Source organism: Saccopteryx bilineata, chromosome 3, assembly GCF_036850765.1.
Source record: "Saccopteryx bilineata isolate mSacBil1 chromosome 3, mSacBil1_pri_phased_curated, whole genome shotgun sequence".
Lineage (NCBI taxonomy): Eukaryota > Metazoa > Chordata > Mammalia > Chiroptera > Emballonuridae > Saccopteryx > Saccopteryx bilineata.
The window spans coordinates 206,835,098-206,855,599 of NC_089492.1; the positions used below are offsets into that span (position 1 = coordinate 206,835,098).

Here is a 20,502-nt window from a genome sequence, read left to right on the forward strand (position 1 = left end):
ATTTTAAGCCACAGTATCACAAACATACATTAGACTTGGCCTACCTAGAGTCAGTACCATTGTCTTCCATCTCCATATCTTGTCCCACTGTAAGGTCTTCAAGGGCAGTGACATACATGGAGCTGTCATCGCATATAACAATGACTTTTTTTTTTAGTGCACATCGAGAGAGAGAGAGAGAGAGAGAGAGAGAGAGAGAGAGAAGGAGACAGGAAAGGAGAGAGATGGGAAGAAGTATCAACTCATAGTTATAGCCCCTTAGTTGTTCATTGATTGCTTTCTCATATGTGCCTTGACTGGAGGCTTCAGCTAAGCCAGTGACCCCTTGCTCAAGCTATCAACTTTGGACCCCAGCCAGTGACTTTGGGCTTGAGCCAGTGACCATGAGGTCGTATCTGTGATTCCTTGCTCAAGCTGACGACCCTGCTCAAGCTGGTGAGCCTGCACTCAAACCAATGAGCCTATGCTCAAGCTGGCAACGTTGGGGTTTCACTCCTGGGCCCTCAGCATCCAAGGCCGACACTCTCCACTGCGTCACTGTGTGGTCAGACAATGCCTTCTTATGGAATATCTCCTGAAAGACCTGCCCAAGGCTCTTCTTGAGAGGTGTCACTCTTTTCAGAAATATATCCATGCTGGTTTGCTTAGTTTTTCTCTTTTTCTCATCATAGATTTGCTTATAAGCAAATAATGCACCATGAACATTCTTCTCTATTAATCAAAACCTTTTGGTATTGGGCTCCATGTTTCTAAACTTTTTAGTGGACTTGTTTAGCTTCTGCTAAACCTTTCACTGAATTTTCTGGCGATTCTTCTGCAGTTTCCGTTTCTCTTACATCTTTTGTAATGTGCTTCTGAACCTGTTTGGACAACTCATTAGTCAGTTCCTCAGGAACCACCTCTAGGAGCTCTTCAGTGTTACCATCATCCATACTCAGGTTAAAGTTGTTTGCCATCTCAACCACACCCTTATTGATTTTTGCAATTGTGCTATGGTTATTAAACCAAAGAACTGTTGTGACATCACTAGACCATAAGAATTTTTCAGTTCCATTATAATCTTATCAGACTGTCATCATATATGCAGTCTGCTGTTGACCAAAATGTTGTTTTTCAGTACATGACTGTATAATAAAGGTGATATATGACAAGCCCATAGCTAATATCACACTCAGAGATGAAAAATTGAAGATCCAGGAATAAGGCAAATATGCCCACTCTTGCCATTTCTGTTCAACATAGTACTGGAAATCCTAGTAATATCAGTTAGGCAAGAGAAAGAAATAAAAGGTATCCAAATTGTTAAGGAAAAAGTAAAATTGTCCCTGTTCATAGACAGTATGATCTTGTTACATTTTGGGCTCTTGGGTTCCCCAAGATAGAAATCAAGAGGAACTGCCAGAGAAATTTCTGGACACATTTTCTTAAAGTTATATTTGAGCACAAGGGAGGCAGCAGTCTTCCAAACTTGGGCTGGCTTTGCCTGCCTGCTTTTATAAGCTAGGGACTAAATAGGCTTGCTTAGAAAGGTAGACTTTTGGAAAAAGTCAAGCTTGCAGAATTTTCCATGTCAGGGTGGAGCTACTTCTTCCTTCTGTTGTGTGGCTTAGCAAAACTTACCTTCCCACATGTGCTGTAATGGCCAAGATGGCAAACTGTTTACTATCACCACCAGAGAGGTTTTATAGCTATCAAACTTGGATCAACTGTGCATGTGGAACTGTGGTTACGACATCTACAAAGGATTAGATAGGAAGTAAGACTCCTTCTCCATACTTGGGCTGGAGTGGCAACATTTTTGCAGTCAGCTTATCTGGTATTGCTTTTGGCCTTCTGGCATTCCTTCAGCCTTGGGCTCAAGTCCCTATGCTGTCTCAATCTCATATATAGAAAATCCTAAAGACTACATTAAAAAAACTGTTAGAACTAACAAATTTAGTATAGTTGCATGACATAAAATCAACATACAAAAATTAGTTGCATTTCTATATATTAACAGTGAACAATATGAAAAGGAAATTAAAAAATACTCCATTTAAAGCCACATGCAAAAGAATGAAACTGGACTACAGTCTCTCCCCCTGTACAAAAATTAACTCAAAATGGATCAAAGATCTAAACATAAGACCTGAAACAATTAAGTACATAGAAGAAGACATAGGTACTCAACTCATGGACCTGGGTTTTAAAGAGCATTTTATGAATTTGACTCCAATGGCAAGAGAAGTGAAGGCAAAAATTAATGAATGGGACTACATCAGACTAAGAAGTTTTTGCTCAGCAAGAGAAACTGATAACAAAATAAACAGACAGCCAACTAAATGGGAAATGATATTTTCAAACAACAGCTCAGATAAGGGCCTAATATCCAAAATATACAAAGAACTCATAAAACTCAACAACAAACAAACAAGCAATCCAATAAAAAAATGGGAAGAGGATATGAACAGACACTTCTCCCAGTAAGAAATACAAATGGCCAACAGATATATGAAAAGATGCTCATCTTCTTTAGCTATTAGAGAAATGCAAATCAAAACGGCAATGAGATACCACCTCACACCTGTTCGATTAGCTGTTATTAGCAAGTCAGGTAATAACAAATGTTGGAGAGGCTGTGGAGAAAAAGGAACCCTCATACACTGTTGGTGTAAAGTAGTACAACCATTATGGAAGAAAGTATGGTGGTTCCTCAAAAAACTGAAAATAGAACTACCTTATGACCCAGCAATCCCTCTACTGGGTATATATCCCCAAAACTCAGAAACATTGATACGTAAAGACACATGCAGCCCCATGTTTATTGCAGCATTGTTCACAGTGGCCAGGACATGGAAACAACCAAAAAGCCCATCAATAGATGACTGGATAAAGAAGATGTGGCACATATACACTATGGAATACTACTCAGCCATAAGAAATGATGACATCGGAACATTTACAGCAAAATGGTGGGATCTTGATAACATGATACGAAGCGAAATAAGTAAATCAGAAAAAAACAGGAACTGTATTATTCCATACGTAGGTGGGACATAATAGTGAAACTAAGAGACATTGATAAGAGTGTGGTGGTTACGGGGGGGAGGGGGGAATGGGAGAGGGATAGGGGGTGGGGAGGGGCACAAAGAAAACAAGATAGAAGGTGACAGAGGACAATCTGACTTTGGATGGTCGGTATGCAACATAATTGAACGACAAGATAACCTGGACTTGTTATCTTTGAATGTATGTATCCTGATTTATTGATGTCACCCCATTAAAAAAATAAAATTATTAAAAAAAAAATACTCCATTTACAATAACAGTAAAAAATAAAATGGGAAGAAACTTACCTAAGTTGGTGAAAGACTTGTATACTGAAAACTATAAAACACTGATGAAAGAAATAGAAAACAGGAATAAGTGGAAAGATATCTTGTATCCATGGATTGGAAGACTTGTCCATACAACCCAAAGTGAACCCATTTTTACTCTGTGGGTGTATGTGACCTTTGGCATTGTTCACTCTCAGCCTGAATTTCCAAAAGTGTAAAATTATATAAATATTTTCTTTTTTTCACATTTGTTGTTCAAAATCCAGCCAAAACACAGAGAGAGAGAGTGAAAGGGGGGAGGAGCAGGAAGCATCAACTCTCATATGTGCCTTTACCCGGCAAGTACAAGGTTTTGGACCAGCTACCTCAGCGTTCCAGGTCGATGCTTTATCCACTGCGCCACCACAGGTCAGACTGTTCTGTTTCTTTAAGCATTCCCACAGTATAAAATAAAATATATTTAAATATATGTGTATACATTTCATTTCATTTCCAACCAATCTTTTCTTTTGTGATAGTTATGTCTCCATTCTGAGCAGCTCTTAATTTTATTACCAAGTTTTGTTGCCAGTGGAAGGGTTCTTCCAGGGAGTCATGAGGACAGCATTTTGGGGATCTATACATGAGGTGTAGTGGTAAGATTTATTGGAGCAAAAATAAAGGACTCTCCCTAGGTGCCCAGTATCTCATTAGTGACCAGATGGCTCAGCTTCATCCTGCTTGGAAGAAGTCCTGGGCTTGATGATCATAATTGCCCACCAGGAGGGTCAGGATCCAGAACTACAATGCCGTCATGCTTGGCTCTGGTAGTCCAGCCTTGTGTCTGCTCCTGGCTCTGCTCTGCCTGGCACTGCACTGCCGCACCCACGTCTGTGCTTGGACTGGACAGCTGCTATGGAGAGAGACACAGAAACTAAGGATAATGAACACAACACAAATAACCCACATGGGCCTTTGATTGTAGTATATAACTTCGAGCTTGGGTGAGAGCAGGCTTTCTTTCAAACTAACCAGTCCTTCCCGATCCTTTCCAACCCTTTCCGATCCTTTTAGTTACTTTGTGGGCTTCTGCTGGGTCCTACCCCTATTCATTCTGGTCCTTTTCCCAGGCTAGACTCTGCCCCTCTATGTTGCCATTTTGTCTCCTCCTGCGCGTGCCTCAAAGTTTTGCTGCATTATCTGGTTTCTACTGCGCATGTTCTTCCCCTGAGTCATCTTGCTTTCTACTGGGCATATGCCTAGCAAAGGAATTTCCCCTGCGGTTTTTATTCCTCCCTCAGTAATAGTGGGTAATGATTCTTACTGCCCTCTTCAGGAATTAAGTTCTCTTAGCAAAGGATACAGCTGTCCCTGGGGAGCCTGTGAATGCTGTGGCTTCATTCAGTAAATCAGACAATCTCTGATTCAGCTCCCTAGTTTATTATGCTTAATGTCAGATTCCATTTGCTCCCTTCCTTTATTAATAACTAGTTAGCTACCTAGCTAACAGTTTAAATCAGTTGGGCATCCTCTCTCGTCTCTTTTCTCCCCCAAAACTGTCTGTGCTGGAAAGAAACACCTGGGATGTGGATGACACCATTACTCAAATAACAAAATGGTTATTAAATATCTACCGTGAGGCCAATATAGAAGAACACTAAAAATTGAAATATCAGGGGAAGAAAGCTTCATGGAAATGTTGAGGTATAATATAAACTTCAAAATAACCATAGGACTCGAACATTCTAAGGAGCAGAAATAAAAAACATGAAATTCTGTTAACTTTATAAAAGAAGGGGCACTCCTCTTTTACTAATTTGAGCACCCAAACATTCTTTTTAAAATATACATAAATTTACATTTAGAATTAACAATCTTGTGCATTGTGCCTTTTGTTTAATAGTGGTATTTAATATTTATTGAAAGTTGCTATTTTTCAAAGCACATTTCAGTAGACTACTGTCTCACTTATTGTATGCGCAACTGTTTTAAGTGTTTTCTATATAATACGTTAATCTTAATAGCCCAATGGAGCAGGAAATATTATTCTCCTTTTATAGATGAGGAAACCCAGGGCATGGAGAAGTTAAGTGATTTGCCCAAGGTCAAATCATTTACAACTAGTAGGTTAGCAGAACCAAGCATTCACATCAGGCAGCTTGGCTCCCAGGCCACACTTTTAGCCATTGTACTATCTTGCTACTTTACTATCTCATTTAATCCTCACAAAAGTGTTGTGAAAGAGGGACTGAGACAACTGAGTTTTTGTTTTGTTTTGTTTTGTTTTACAGAGTCAGAGAGAGAGTCAGAGAGAGGGATAAATAGGGACAGACAGGAACGGAGAGAGATGAGAAGCATCAATCATCAGTTTTTCATTGCAACACCTTAGTTGTTCATTGACTGTCCTCTCATATGTGCCTTGACCGTGGGGTACAGCAGACCGAGTGACCCCTTGCTCAAGCCAGTGACCTTGGATCCAAGCCGGTGAGCTTTGCTCAAACCAGATGAGCCCGTGCTCAAGCTGGCGACCTCGGAGAGACAACTGAGTTTTAGAGAGCTTAAGTGACTTGCCCAAGTGAACATAACTAGTAAGTAACAGAACCAAGATTTCAATTAGGTACTCTAACCCTAGAAGTTGTACTCTTAACCATCATGCTATACTGCTCTGAAAATGATTAGACAAGTCTTTTTAAAAATAACCTTAAATACTGCATATTTTAACCTTTTAGTAACAACATCTAAATACTCTTGATCTCATTTACTTTAGGTTTTGATTTAACATTGGAGAATTCCAGTATCTTTAGCTCCCAAAAACATACTGGTTTAATCTTTTTTTCTCCATGGAATAAAAACTGACTCTCAGTATATCCTCATGTTGGTGATATCCATGCTTTAAAAAAAAAAGAAAAATAGCCTGACCAGGCAGTGGCACAGTGGATAGAGCGTCAGACTGGGACATGGAGGACCCAGGTTCGAAACCCCGAGGTCTCTGGCTTGAGTACGGGCTCATCTGGTTTGAGCAAGGCTCACCAACTTGAGCCCAAGGTCACTGGCTTGAGCAAAGGGTCACTCGGTCTGCTGTAGCCCCCCCAGTCAAGGCACATATGAGAAAGCAATCAATGAACAACTAAGGTGCTACAACGAAGAATTGATGCTTCTTACCTCCTTTCCTGTCTGTCTGTCCCTATCTGTCCCTCTCTCTGTTTCTGTCACAGAAAAAAAGGTAAAAAACTGGAAATAGCTTCTTACAAAAATGTAAGAGATTCCTGTTTTGATAGTTAGAACCCTTCCATTTAATACTAATGTAAAAGATCTTACCACTGAAAGAAGATGCTTTAAAAGCAAAGATTTTTATTTTCTTGTCTTATAAGCAGGGCAGGTTCTTTTATCTCAAAATGTTTTTCTTTGGGGAAATAATTGGGATGTGGTAACTTCTGGGACCTTTGTTAGTGATTATCAGTATGCTTCCAGAACATTTTTCACTTTTATAATGAAGAATTAGTTTTGAATGGCAGTTTTTTTTGTTTGGTTGGTTGGGTTTTTTTAGAGAGACAGAGAGAGAGAGTCAGAGAGAGAGATAGACAGGGACAGACAGACAGGAACGGAGAGATGAGAAGCATCAATCATTAGTTTCTCATTGCACATTGCGACACCTTAGTTGTTCATTGATTGCTTTCTCATATGTGCCTTGACCGTGGGCCTTCAGCAGACCGAGTAACCCCTTGCTCGAGCCAGCAACCTTGGGTCCAAGGTGGTGAGCTTTTGCTCAAACCAGATGAGCCCGCACTCAAGCTGGCGACCTTGGGGCCTCGAACCTGGGTCTTCTGCATCCCAGTCCAATGCTCTATCCACTGCGCCACCACCTGGTCAGGCTATATGGTATATTATTTTCAAACATTAAACCAATCTTGCATTGTTAACATAAATCCCACTTGGATTTAAAAGGTCTGTAATTTCTTAAATAAACTTTTGGATTCAGTGTGTTAATATATTTTTAAGGACTTTTGGGTCTGTTTTTACAAGGGAAATTGATCTCTAGTTTTCTTTTCTTATGATATTTTTGTTTGGATTTCATATTGGGGAACAACTACCCTCCAAAAATGAACTAGAAACTGTTCCGTTCTCCTCCATTTTCTGAAACAATTGCTTGATAGGATTCATTAGTGAAGCCATTTGGCCTTGGCTTTTCTTTGTGGAAAGGTTTTAAACAACTAATTTGATTTCTTTACTTATTAGTCGATCTATTTAGATTTCTGGGGATATTTTATTTGTTTTTTTACTCTTGATAACTCCTGGCTTTGTAGAAGAATGTCCGTTTTATTTAAGTTATCAAATTTGTTGGTACCGAGTTGTTTATGGTGTTAACCTTATACGTAGTCTTTTTAACTTCTGAATCATTGGCAGTAGTTATCCTTTCATTCTAGATTTGGTAGTATATATCCTCTCTCTTCTTCTTTAGTATAGCTGTCAAGTTTGTTAATTAATTAATTAATTAATTAATTAATTTTTTGACAGAGACAGAGAGAGGGATAGATAGGGACAGATAGACAGGAAGGGAGAGAGATGAGAAGCATCAATTCTTTGTTGCAGCTCCTTAGTTTGTCCATTGATTGTTTTCTCATATGTGCCTTGACCGGGGGGCTACAGCAGACTGAGGGATCCCTTGCTCAAGCCAGCGTCCTTGGGCTTTAAGCTAGTGAGCTTTCCTCAAACCAGATGAGCCTACGCTCAAACTGGTGACCTCGGGGTATTGAACCCGGGTCCTCTGCGTCCCAGGCTGACGCTCTACTTACTGAGCCACCTTTCTGTTTCATTAACTTTATATTTTATGTATTTATCTCATTGATTTCTATCTAAATCATTATTACTTCCTTCTTTTTCATTGCTTTGGGTTTTGTTCTTTTAGGGTTTTTTTTTTTTAAGTGGAGTAAGGTACTAATTTCAGGTCTTTTCTAATTTTGTCTTTTTTTTTTTTTAGTGGCAGAGACAGAGAGAGAGTCAGAGAGAGGGACAGACAGGAAGGGAGATGAGAAACATCAATTCTTCATTGCGGTTCCTTGGTTGTTCATTGATTGATTTCTCATATGTGCCTTGACGGGGGTGTGTGTGTGTGTGTGTGTGTGTGTGTGTGTGTGTGTGTGTGGCTACAGCAGACTGAATGATCCCTTGCTCAAGCCAGCAACCTTGGACTCAAGCTGGTGAGCCTTGCTCAAACCAGGTGAGCCTGCTCTCAAGCTGGCGACCTCGGGGTTTCGAACCTGGGTCCTCCACATCCCAGTCTGATGCTCTTATCTACTGTGCCACCGCCTGGTCAGGCTCTAATTTAGTCTTTAAAGGTTACTTTTGATATATTTTTGTTTTCATTCAGATCAAATTATTGCTAATTTTCATAGAGATTTCTTTTTTGATTCATGAGTTACTTATAATTAATTTCTAAATATTTGGGTTTCAACTTTTACTATATTTATATTAATTTAATTCTGTTGTGGTTAGAGGACATTGTATGACTATTGTTTTATGTATTTTGTATTGCTGTTAGATGTTTATACATTTATAATTGTTATATATTCCTGATATATTGACCCTTTTATCATTATAAAGCATGAATCTTTGTCTCTACTGAAAATTCTTATCTTGAAGTCTATTTTGTTTTTTCTTTATGAATTATAGCCATTCCATTACTCTTATGGTTACTGTTTGCATGGTGTATCTTTTTGTTTCTATTACTTTAAATATACTTATAATCTTGACTCTGAAGACACCATATAGTTGTATTTTGCTTTGACTGGAACATTTTTTTTGTTCATATTTAATGTAATTATTCAATAGGAATAATTAAACTGAACAGTGGAATGGAATAGAGAACACAAAAATTGAAAGAAAAAAAGAGAAAGAAAGAAAAAAGAAGGAAAGAAAGAAAGAGGAAGAGGGAAGGAAGGAAGGGGAGGGAGAGAGGGAGGGAGGGAGGGAGGGAAGGAGGAAGAGACCTATGCATATGCAGAAATAATGTATGACTGAGGTGGCATTGCAGATGAACCAGTGGGAGGAATACTGAATAAATAGTGCTAGATCAACTAAATAGCCATATTTAAAAAAAAATGATATTGGTTATCTACTGAAGACTTTATACAAGATGAATTAAAGAGTTAAATTTGAAAGGCTAAACTGAAACTGTAGAAGACAATTGAAGAGAATGAGAATATCTGTGACTTTGGGGTAGGGAAGGATTTCTGATTGATAAATTTGACAGTAATGAAATTTTTTTTTTTTGTATATTGAATATGACCATAAAGAATGGGAAAAGAAAAGTCCAAATTGGGATAAAACACACATAGCTGCCTACACTTGGATATCTAGACTGTATAAAAAAATCCTACAGCCTGACCAGGCGGTGGCGCAGAGGGTAGAGCGTCAGACTGGGATGCGGTAGGACCCAGGTTTGAGACTCCAAGTTGCCAGCTTGAGCGCGAGCTCATCTGGCTTAAGCAAAAAGCTCACCAGCTTGAACCCAAGGTCACTGGCTCAAGCAAGGGGTTACTCAGTCTGCTGAAGGCCTGCGGTCATGGCACATATGAGAAAGCAATCAATGAACAACTAAGGTGTCACAATGAAAAACTGATAATTGATGCTTCTCATCTCTCTCCGTCCTGTCTGTCCCTATCTATCCCTCTATCTGACTCTCTCTGTCCCTGTAAAATTAATTAATTATTAATTAAAGAAATCCTACAAATGAGAAAAAGAAAATCTAATAGAAAAATTCACAAAAGACAAGCATTTCACAGAAATAGAAATATGGCTTAAAGGTGTTCAGTCTCAGTAAAGATCAGGAAAGTCCCTAATTTAGACCACAGTGAAATTCAATTTATGCTACTAGATTTGCAGTAATTAATTTTTACCTTTTCCCCTTGCTTATCTCAGATATGTATACCTTAAACTTTAATACACCAAACTTTTTGAAATTCTTTTATTACATTATTTTAATTATTTGGTTGCCAGAGTACAGTGCTTTGTTGTTGTTACTGTTGCCTGGAATGCTCTTTCTTCTCTTAGTGCAGTGGTTTTTAAAGTGTGGTCCCCAAACCAGCATCAACAATGTTAATCAGTGTACTTGTTAGAAATACAAATATCCTGGCCCCACCCCAGAGCTATCTTTTCAAGGATGTTTGTAGAGTGAAAACTTTGTAACTTAGAGATAGAATTCACCTCTGGAGCAGAGGGCAGTTTTGCTTGCAGCCCATTATAAAAGGTTAGGGTTTCCTGTGCCCAAGGTTGCTTTCCTGTAATACAACTCACTCTCTGTCCTGTTAACTGGCCTTGTCCCATTACCCAATGGGAATTGGATTTTGGGGAACTGCCAGAAGAAAATTATACTCTCATTGCTGTGAGTAAAGACTGGCTTTTTGCTCTAACCCAAGAGCCTAATGTCTTTAGCTGTATACATGGAACTTGTCACACTATTTAGCTTGCAAGTAGAAGAGCTACTAGTTAGCTTGTAAGCAGAAGTTTCATGGTTCTTGACACAGGTCTTTAAATTAGTGCTCTGAAATGGGAACCATTGTTTTTACTATTTATTAATACAAAGTACATATTAAATAAGCTTAATGAATAACAAGACAGATACTTTTTCAGTGTCAAAATTTGACTTCCAGAAATTTTTTAGAATGTCTCCATTACCCTAGTTTTATTTCTATCCTTAATTTACTCACTCATCAAACAAACATTTTTGTATGTTCTTTTTGTTCATATTTTTCTCAGATTGTGGCACCATTAGAAGCTGGGTCCACCCAAAGACAGATGGCTGAAAAAGAAAAAGTAAAATGGACAACCACCGTTATTATTAGCTCATCTCTTAAGGTAAAAAGGTATTTGATAATTGTGGATTTTTCTTTCATATTCTCTTAAAATTCAGTTTGCTAAGATTTTATTTTTGAGTCATTTATTAAAGATTGGGCTACGATTTTTAAGCTGGGTTTGTAGGGAGTGGGGGGTTCTTTTTTGTTACACCTTTTGTTTAGATCTAGGCAGTTTATGTCATATGGAAATTATTTGTTCTTTCAAGTATAAAGGAGTTTTCCTAATAAATTTTCTGTGCTGGTGGTATGTTAATAAATGTAGAAAATACTGGTTTCTAGGGGGTTTTGCTCTGTTAGCTTTTATACTATGTTGAGTCTATTTTCTTTTTTTTCCAAGTGCAAGGAGAGGATATAAACAGATTCCTGCATGTGCCTGACCAGGATTCATCCAGCAACCCGTCTGTGGCAGATACTCTGCCCATCTCAGGCTATACTCGCAACTGAGCTATTTTTAGTGCCTGAGGCAGAGGCTCCATGGGGCCATCCTCAATGCCTGACGGATGTGCGCAAACCAATCAAGCCATGGCTGTGGGAGGGGGGCAGAGAGAGAAAGAGAGATAGAGCAGGGGGAGAGGTGGAGAAGCAGATGGTCGCTTCTCCTTTGTGCCCTGATGGAGAATCAAACCTGGGACATCCACATGCTGGGCCAATGCTCTACCACTGAGCCAACCAGCCAGGGTATTTTCATCAATTATATATTTTTTTAAAATTTACTCATTTCATGGAGGTGATTAAATTTATTAAGTTGACTTTGATCTGTGATAAAATTTTATTTTAAAAATTATTTTTCCTTTTTATTGAATTTACTGGGTTGACACGGGTTAACAGTTATACAGGTTTCAGGTGCACAGTTCTACAGCACATCGTCTGTACACTGGATTGTGTGTTCACCACCCCAAGTCGTCTGCGTTCACCACCATTTATCTCCCTGATACTCTCCTCTGCCTCTCCTCACCCCTCTTCCCACTGCCCCAGCAGTCACCCACTGTTGTCAATATTCATGAGGTTTTTTCTGTTTTTTCCCCTCTCTTTTTCTCATTTTTTATTGGCATTTTTGTTTTTATTTTATAATAACAGTTAAATGCCCTTTTTCATTTGTTCTTATTTATATTTTTTCTTTAAATAGCTTTGCTAGGCAGGACACTAGTTTTACATAATATTAATATATGTTATGTTATAGAAATAAATAAGTATTGTAATAAATTTTATTTGGAATGCTGGTGTAAAAAGTTTTTTTTTTTAACTCTACTACTCATCAGAGCCTTTAGTTGTTAAAATGCATTGTAATTACCCCCAAAGAGACAAAGTAATAGTATTTTCCAATCTTATTTTATTTTTTTACAGGGACAGAGAGAGAGTCAGATAGAGGGATACATAGGGACAGACAGACAGGAGTGGAGAAAGATGAAAGCATCAATTATCAGTTTTTTGTTGTGACACCTTAGTTCATTGCTTTCTCATATGTGCCTTGACCGCGGGCCTTCAGCAGACTGAGTAACCCCTTGCTCGAGCCAGCGACCTTGGGTCCAAGCTGGTGAACTTTTGCTCAAACCAGATGAGCCCACGGTCAAGCTGGTGACCTTGGGGTCTCGAACCTGGGTCCTTGGCATCCCAGTCCGACAGTCTATCCACTGCGCCACCGCCTGGTCAGGCTCCCAATCTTATTTGAATAAGGAACATCTTTTAATATCTTATGGGGCTAATATTCCATGTAACATATCAGGGTAGGCAAAGGTAGGTTTACTGTGCCATTGTAACATTCTTTTGAGTTAATAAAGCTATTATAATAATCATAACCTGCATGTCTTTTTCCATTTGAACAACTGTAAACCTACTTCTTCCCATGACTCTACTTTGGTAAATCTAGTCTTAGTTCCTGGTTATATTGAAAAATTAACTGTTCAACTTTCCTATTTTCTCTTACATTCTTTCTAATTTTATCTTCATTATTTTATTATATTATTTTTATTATAATTTTTTAGTTGGCTCGCCCAATAGCATAGAGTTGAAATTCATTAGCATGGCATACATGGGTCTTCACAATTTGCCGGCAGTTATTCTACCATTGTCCCCAAATTAACTGACTCCTATATACCTTACACATTTACCGTTATGAGAATCATACTTTCATGTCTGAATGCCTTTGCCTATGTTAGTCTATCTGTCCAGTCTCTTCTCTCATTTGTCTACTCCCTTCACTTGTCTGTTTAATAAACTGCTTTCCACTTCAAAAATTTAACTCAAATTTTATGAAGCTTTCCTGATTCACATCTGTGAGAACACACCACTTATGTAGTTTCTGGTTCTTTGTCAAAAGTCTCAACCTTGTCTTTATCTTCTTGAACATAGTAAACAGCTGTTTTAAGGCATATATCCGATAACTTCACTATATGTATCCCAATGGTTTTTTTTCATATAATCTTTTGTGTTGGAATTTTTTTTTTTTTTTGTATATTTCTTAAGTGAGAAGCACGTAAGCAGAGAGACAGAATCCCACATGCACCTGACCAGGATCCACCCTGCAAGCCCACTAGGGGGCGATGCTCTGCCCATCTGGCATCGTTGCTCCATTGCAACTGAGAATGGCCATGGTGCCATCCTCAGCACCTGGGCCAACTTGCTCCAGTGGAGCCATGGCTACGTGAGGGAAAGAGAGAGATAGAAAGGAGAGGGAGAAGGTTAGAGAAGCAGATGGTTGCTTTTCCTGTATGCCCTGACTGGAAATCGAACCTGGGACATCTACATGCCAGGCCAACGCTATACCACTGAGCCACCTGGCCAAGGCCTGGAATTTATATTTGAAAAATTGTTTCTAGAAATAATTTGCAGCCTAAAATAGTGTTCTTTTCCTTTAGAGAATTCTTAATTCTGCAAGAGAGTTAAACCACTAATGCCTTAAGAGGGTTTCCCGAGAGAATATGGGACACTCAATTAAATCTGAGTTTCAGATAAACAATAAATTTAGTATAAGAACATCCCAAATACTGCATGGGACATACTTATGCTAAAAATTATGTCATTTATCTGAAATTCAAATTTAACTGAGTGTTCTGTATTTTTATTTGTTAATCTAGCAACCCAAGCCCTAAAGTCCCTATTGTATATAAAAATGAATTTACTTCCTATGCATCTAGAATGGTATGAGTTTAGAAAAATTGAGAAAATAGTCACCCAAAGCATTTTGTTTGTTCTGTTGTTTACATCAGGAGACCTGGTTGAGAAAGGTTGTCCTAGAGAGTGCTTCTTCAAAGTGCTCAGGAACACTGGTAATACAGTATCAACTTAATACAGTTTCAGGGATTCATATGATTTTAAGCTAGGCTGCAGTCCCTGTGAGAGCTGTTCTATTTTTGTCAAAGGCTCTGTTCAGCCTCTCATCCGTTTCTTCCTGAATTGGCAGATAGATGCCTTCTGGGAAAAAATGGCCTAAATACTGGTCTCTTATCTTTAAATTTCTGTATAGATCTTGGTCTTGCAGTTTTTTACTATCTTGCTAGCTCTCTGATGCATTCAATCAGATTTTTAAAGTTGTCCAGCTTTCCACTTGCCTTCAGCAGGAAGGTTGGCCTAAATTACTTAGTCTGCTATCGCTGGAAGCAATGTATACTTTTAAAACAGCAGGAGCAGCTCACGGGAAGTGTCATAGTTGAACTCTAGGTCAAGCTCTGTTTGAATGGCACAAGATGCTCCCCTTAGGAAGGAAAGAAAGCATATATTTTATACCTAATTCCAGCCTGTGTGCTTAACATATATATGGATCTGGGGAAAAGTATAAAATAAAATTCATATATCTAAGGGATTTTTACCTGCTTGGAGAATAACAAGCTTGAGTTATGACCAATCTGGTAACACTTTTAACCACTTATATTTTAGTGTCTTGGATACTATGATCTAATTACTTGGTGGAATCAGAAACTAGATCAGTTTTGAAATGGTTAGTATTTAAACCAAAAGTTTGGTTCTTGTTTTAATACAGTTTTCGAACTCACCTAAGGCTTAAGACATCTTAAAAGTATATTAAAATGTTCAAAAGATGATAACCAGATGAATTTGAGAATTGGTTGTCTCTTCATGGTTTTCTATGTCAGGCACTTCATGGTTTTGTCACCCATCTAAGCAACACACCACCCCCCACATTTCTGTTAGGCATTAATGCATGTCAGAATCCATCTCTTAAGTCATTTTTTTAAAAGTTTGCATTGTTCTTTTATTTATTTATTTATTTATTTATTTACAGGGACAGAGAGCGAGTCAGAGAGAGGGATAGATAGGGAGAGGAATGGAGAGAGATGAGAAGCATCAATCATTAGTTTTTCATTGCGACACCTTAGTTGTTCATTGATTGCTTTCTCATATGTGCCTTGACTGTGGGTCTACAGCAGACCAAGTAACCCCTTGCTCGAGCCAGTGATCTTAGGTCCAAGCTGGTGAGCTTTGCTCAAACCAGATGAGCCCGTGCTCAAGCTGGCGACGTTGGGGTCTCGAACCTGGGTCCTCTGCATCCCAGTCCGACGCTCTATCCACTGCGCCACCGCCTGGTCAGGCTGCATTGTTCTAGTTTTTATAGTTTAGTTATTTATGTCCTTAATTTCTGTCTCTAAGTAACATAACTGTAGTACACAATTCATAACAGAACTAAGTATTTGTTTTTATTTTTCATTCTCCATAGTGAGAACATTTAGTGTCTCTTTTGATGATCAAATCTTTAAGTGGTATAGTTTTAAAAGAAGCTATTAAAATTAATGTATTAACTTTAATAAAACATTATTTTAAGCATGTCTTAAGTTTGTATTTCTGAAAATTTTTTTCAAGAGTTGTGAAATTGCAACTGCCCTAGAAAATCGAAGCCACAAGGTTCGGTATTCAAAGTCAGTGGAAAATGGAGCCATTATATTTTCTTGTACTGGTACAGTATATTGGCTAATTGCTGTGATTTAAGTTTCTTATATAAGTTCTGATAATTTGGTAGTTCATTAACCAAATAAGCTTAAGGTGTTTTCTTTTGGAGAGGTAAATGTATAAAGCTTGGTTACTGCTGCAAAAGTAGTACATATGGCCAAATATATTTCTTTTTAAGATTACAATTGTTGAACTACAATTAAACTAGTGGAGTCAGGTAAAGCATGGTAAAAACTACTTGCTTTGAAACTAAGATGAAAATAGACCAAAGGCATCTCCCTAATAATATGTGTATTACCCGTATTAACAAAGAAGTCAACATCACAATATTGTTCAATTCCATACACAGAAAAAATACGGGAGTTTTTCATGATTTTGTGTGTTTGCTGAATATAAAATACTAACTAAAAGAACCAAATGGGGACATACAGCTGTTCCTTAAGTCATACTACTATTGTACAACTGTGAGTCATGGGCAAAGTACAGAAAGGAATTATAATAGATTAGGGCAGTGGTAGTCAACCTGGTCCCTACCGCCCACTAGTGGGCATTCCAGCTTTCATGGTGGGTGGTAGCGGAGCAACCGAAGTATAAATAAAAAGATTTAACTATAGTAAGTTGTTTTATAAAGATTTATTCTGCGAAACTTAGCAAAAATCCAACATAAAGTACTTGGTAAGTAATTATTATATGCTTTAACTTGCTGTAACTCTGCTTTACAAATTTTATAAAGTAAAGTTACTTCCCCACTTTATAAATCACCATTACTGTGGAACCAGTGGGTGGTTAGAAAATTTTACTACTAACAGAGATACAAAAGTGGGTGGTAGGTATAAAAAGGTTGACTACCCCTGGAGTAGGGTATGAGAAGGCTGGGGACATGAGAAAGGGGCAGTTGCATTTGTGCTTGGGAAACAATGTAGGTAATAAAAAGAGGTGGAGGTGAAAGATTTCATTAGGAGGGTTGCAAACAAACCTGTACTCTAGCAAACATTTTGGAAGACTGGTGCTTTCAAAAATTCCTAGAAATACCTTCAGGCTGAAAGTAGTCAGCACAAGCTCACTCTAGAGAGAAGTAAAATATTTTTGGTGACTGCCCACTGTGTACTTCATCTAATCCTTAATCTTTTCAACAAACCTAGTGAAGAAATTTTATTCCAGTCTTGCAGATGAGGCAATTTAAGTTCAGAGAGGTTCTATAAATTGCTCAAGTTCCTAAATTAGCATATAATCAGTCAGTTTTCTTAGATTATATCTTTTAAAGAACTAATTTTTATCATCTTTTAAAGAGCTAATTAGATCAAGTATCCCTTTTGGACCATTCTTATAGGCCTGATACTGTTTAAGAGATCCTAGGTATCTATGTTAATTTACATAATATGTATTAACTTGTATAGTATGTGTTAATTTATATATATAATAGCTTATGTTCTGGTACAAAAGTTTCTCCAGGAAATAATTGAAGGCCTACTTAAGACTACCTTTATTTTTTAAGTTTTATTTATTGATTTTTAGAGAGAGGAGAGAGAGAAAGGCGGGGAGAGGTGTGGGAAGCATAAACTTGTAGTCATTGCTTCTTGTATGTGCCTTGACCCAGCAAGTCTGGGGTTCTAAATCAGCATTCCAGGTCAGCGCTTTATCCACTGCACCACCACAGGTCAGGCAAGACTTTTTTTGTAAATTTTAAGAGTTTGAGATATTTATTTTGTGACAGTCGGAGAGGGACAGACAGGGAGAGAGATGAGAAGCATCAATTCTTCGTTGTAGCACCTTAGTTGTTCATTGATTGCTTTCTCATATGTGCCTTGACCGGGGGGCTACAGCAGAGTGAGTGACCCCTTTCTCAAGCCAGCAACCTTGGGCTCAAGCTGGTGAGCCTTGCTCAAACCAGATGAGCCCACACTCAAATCAGCAACCTCGGGGTTTTGAACCTGGGTCCTCTGCATCCCAGGTCTGATGCTCTATCCACTGTGCCACTGCCTGGTGTCTGTTTCTCTGTCTCTTTCTATATATATATATAGTTTATTTATTTATTTATTTATTTTTGAGAGAGGGAGATAAGCAGCATCAGGTTGTAGTTGCATCACTTTTGGTTGTTCATTGATTGCTCCTCATACGTGCCTTGATCAGTGTGAGAGGGAGAAGCTCAAGCTGAGAAAGTAACCCCTTGCTTGTCAAGCCAGCCACCTTGGGCTTCAAGCCAGTGAGCTTTGGGCTGAGCCTGTGCTGAAGTCGGTGACCTTGGGGTTTCAAACCTGGTACCTCAGCCTCCCAGGTCGATGCTCTGTCCACCACCAGTCAGGCAAGACTACCTTTCTTTAGTTGATCTCCAGCTTTTAATAATTATTACATGGAAAGTTACCTTTTAAGTAAAATTAGCCATTACCTTTATTGTATCTTAGTCTGAAAATGTTTACTGACCAAAGTTTTTTCCCTTTATTTAGAATGTCATCCTTTTATATAGATTACTTTAAAGAATTACCTAAATTATTCTAAGAATTTAGTTTTAGTAGTTTCTACTCCTTATAGGTTCAGGGCCTGCATACTTATAGCTGTGTTATATATACAGCTATTTTTATTGATTTTACTTAGTTTATAAACATGTTTGAATATTTATGACGTTTTATATTATATTCACCTTTCCTAGGAGTTGCATTCTTATTGATGGATACTAAAGAATGCTTTATGTCATATGAAGAAATATTTCTAGCCAAAATTGAGAAGTTTATTAACATTCACCAAAATAGTTTTTTAGTTCTTTCTGCTGCCCTCCATGGGCTCAAGGAATGGAAATTGATGTTCAGGATTCAGCAGAGGTATGGAAGAGCACTAGACTTACTTTTCTTAAATTATATTGCGTTTACTTCATTTAATTCTTTCAGGCAGATGTATTTCCTCAAAAGATAACAGGGTGACAAGTTCCAAAGTTCATGCTGATTTCTGGGATTCTTCTGCAAACCAAAAATGAACACTTTTTATTCATATATTGATAAGTTCTGATTACAAAGCCGTATCAAATCCTCTGTGGAATAAGCAGGGCATGAATGAATAAACAAAAACAAACAAGAGATTTCTCTTTTTCCACTTAAAAGATAACAGATGTAAGTTATGTGATCTGTTTAACTTATGAATTGTTTTTCAGATTCCTGGGTAGTAACTTAAGGATACTTCCAGTACACAACACAGTAAATGCCGTTAATCTTATGTGCACTGTAGCTAAGGTGAGTCACCAAGGGAAAATAACATGCATACAAACACACTTGATACACTTTGTTCTTGACTTCAAAGTGCATACTTTTGAACAGGACTGACAAATACTCTGCTTCAGTTCCCTGCAGAGAAGTTGCCATTTCAGCATGTATTTCTTTCCCAAGCCTGAACTCAGCCTCTCAAATCTTCAGAATTTATTTCCCATAGCCACTACCAAAATGACTCAGGTGGACCTGAAGAGCATTTGGCCACATACACAATGTGTTGGCCTTATTAGTTACTTAAATCTTCCTTCAAATTCTCAAGTATAAATATTGGTCAGGTTATCAACTGCCAAGTGCAAACATACTATTTTATAGAAGGCTTTCCTGCAGTTGTCCACTTTCGTTTCATTCTTACCCTCCTATGTGACGAGTGCCCCCCAAAACCCCCTAGGCAGTTAGGTGTTCCTTACTTACACCTGGAATATATCTCCATTAAAGCAACTCTTACAGTATTCTACTTTTTAGCTTGCTGTTTCAAACTTTTAAAAATAGGTTTCTGTTACTCTAATTACTCATACATAGTATTTAGCACACAGAAAGTGATCAATACTTGAATAATTCAAAGTATTTTTGTGTGTATGTTCCTGTAAAAATTACATTGTTCTGTAAATAATGTTACATGTTTTTATCTTTTTCCAGATCACCTCCAAACCACACATAGATAGCATCTGTTACAGAATGACAACAACTAAAGCTTACATCATTGAGCAAAGTCCTGTTTGGAAAACACTTCAAAAGATAAATCTCAGCAATTCATTTAACCCAAATTAGAATGTCAATTATAAATGTTCTTTTGGAAGAATATTAAAATAATTTAGACTGGTTTAACTATAATGTTTAAATATACAGTTACTTTAAAGATTTTTTAATTTTAAAATAAAAAATACATATAATTAAAAGTGATTTATTTTCCGGGATTTTGTTGAGCAATTTCTTTAACACTGTTTAGAAAAAAACTGGTAGTGATACCTAACTTAATACTAGTTCTAAAATGTAATAGCATCTAACTCAGGGGTTGAGAACCTATGGCTCGCGAGCCAGATGTGGCTCTTTTGATGGCTGCATCTGGCTCGCAGACAAATCTTTAATAAAAAAATTAATAACATTAAAAATATAAAACATTCTCATGTATTACAATCCATTCATTTCCTACCGTTCATGTTCATGGTTGCGGGTGGCTGGAGCCAATCACAGCTGTCC

General features: G+C 37.8%; 2 protein-coding genes across 3 annotated transcripts in view; one reads left to right on the forward strand and one right to left on the reverse strand.

Moving 5' to 3' along the window:
- Window positions 1–3,312: 3,312 nt before the first annotated feature.
- The window catches only part of GLMN (glomulin, FKBP associated protein), a 72,103-nt gene continuing 54,913 nt past the window's right edge, over window positions 3,313–20,502 (reverse strand). The window contains exons 19-20 of one of the 2 annotated variants that reach the window (XM_066268659.1): window positions 18,888–18,999; window positions 3,313–4,206 (exon numbers count right to left, since the gene is read on the reverse strand). In XM_066268659.1, coding sequence (XP_066124756.1) covers window positions 18,898–18,999 — 102 coding nt within the window. In that variant the 3' untranslated portion in view covers window positions 3,313–4,206; window positions 18,888–18,897. Of the gene's footprint in view, window positions 4,210–18,887; window positions 19,000–20,502 lie in introns of both variants that reach the window. The other variant, XM_066268658.1, reaches the window with a different exon arrangement.
- C3H1orf146 (chromosome 3 C1orf146 homolog) lies at window positions 11,091–20,434 on the forward strand. Its single transcript, XM_066268662.1, has 5 exons — window positions 11,091–11,150; window positions 15,962–16,055; window positions 18,696–18,864; window positions 19,191–19,269; window positions 19,942–20,434. Exons 1-5 carry the CDS (start codon window positions 11,091–11,093, stop codon window positions 20,071–20,073), a joined length of 534 nt encoding a protein of 177 aa, XP_066124759.1. The 3' UTR covers window positions 20,074–20,434.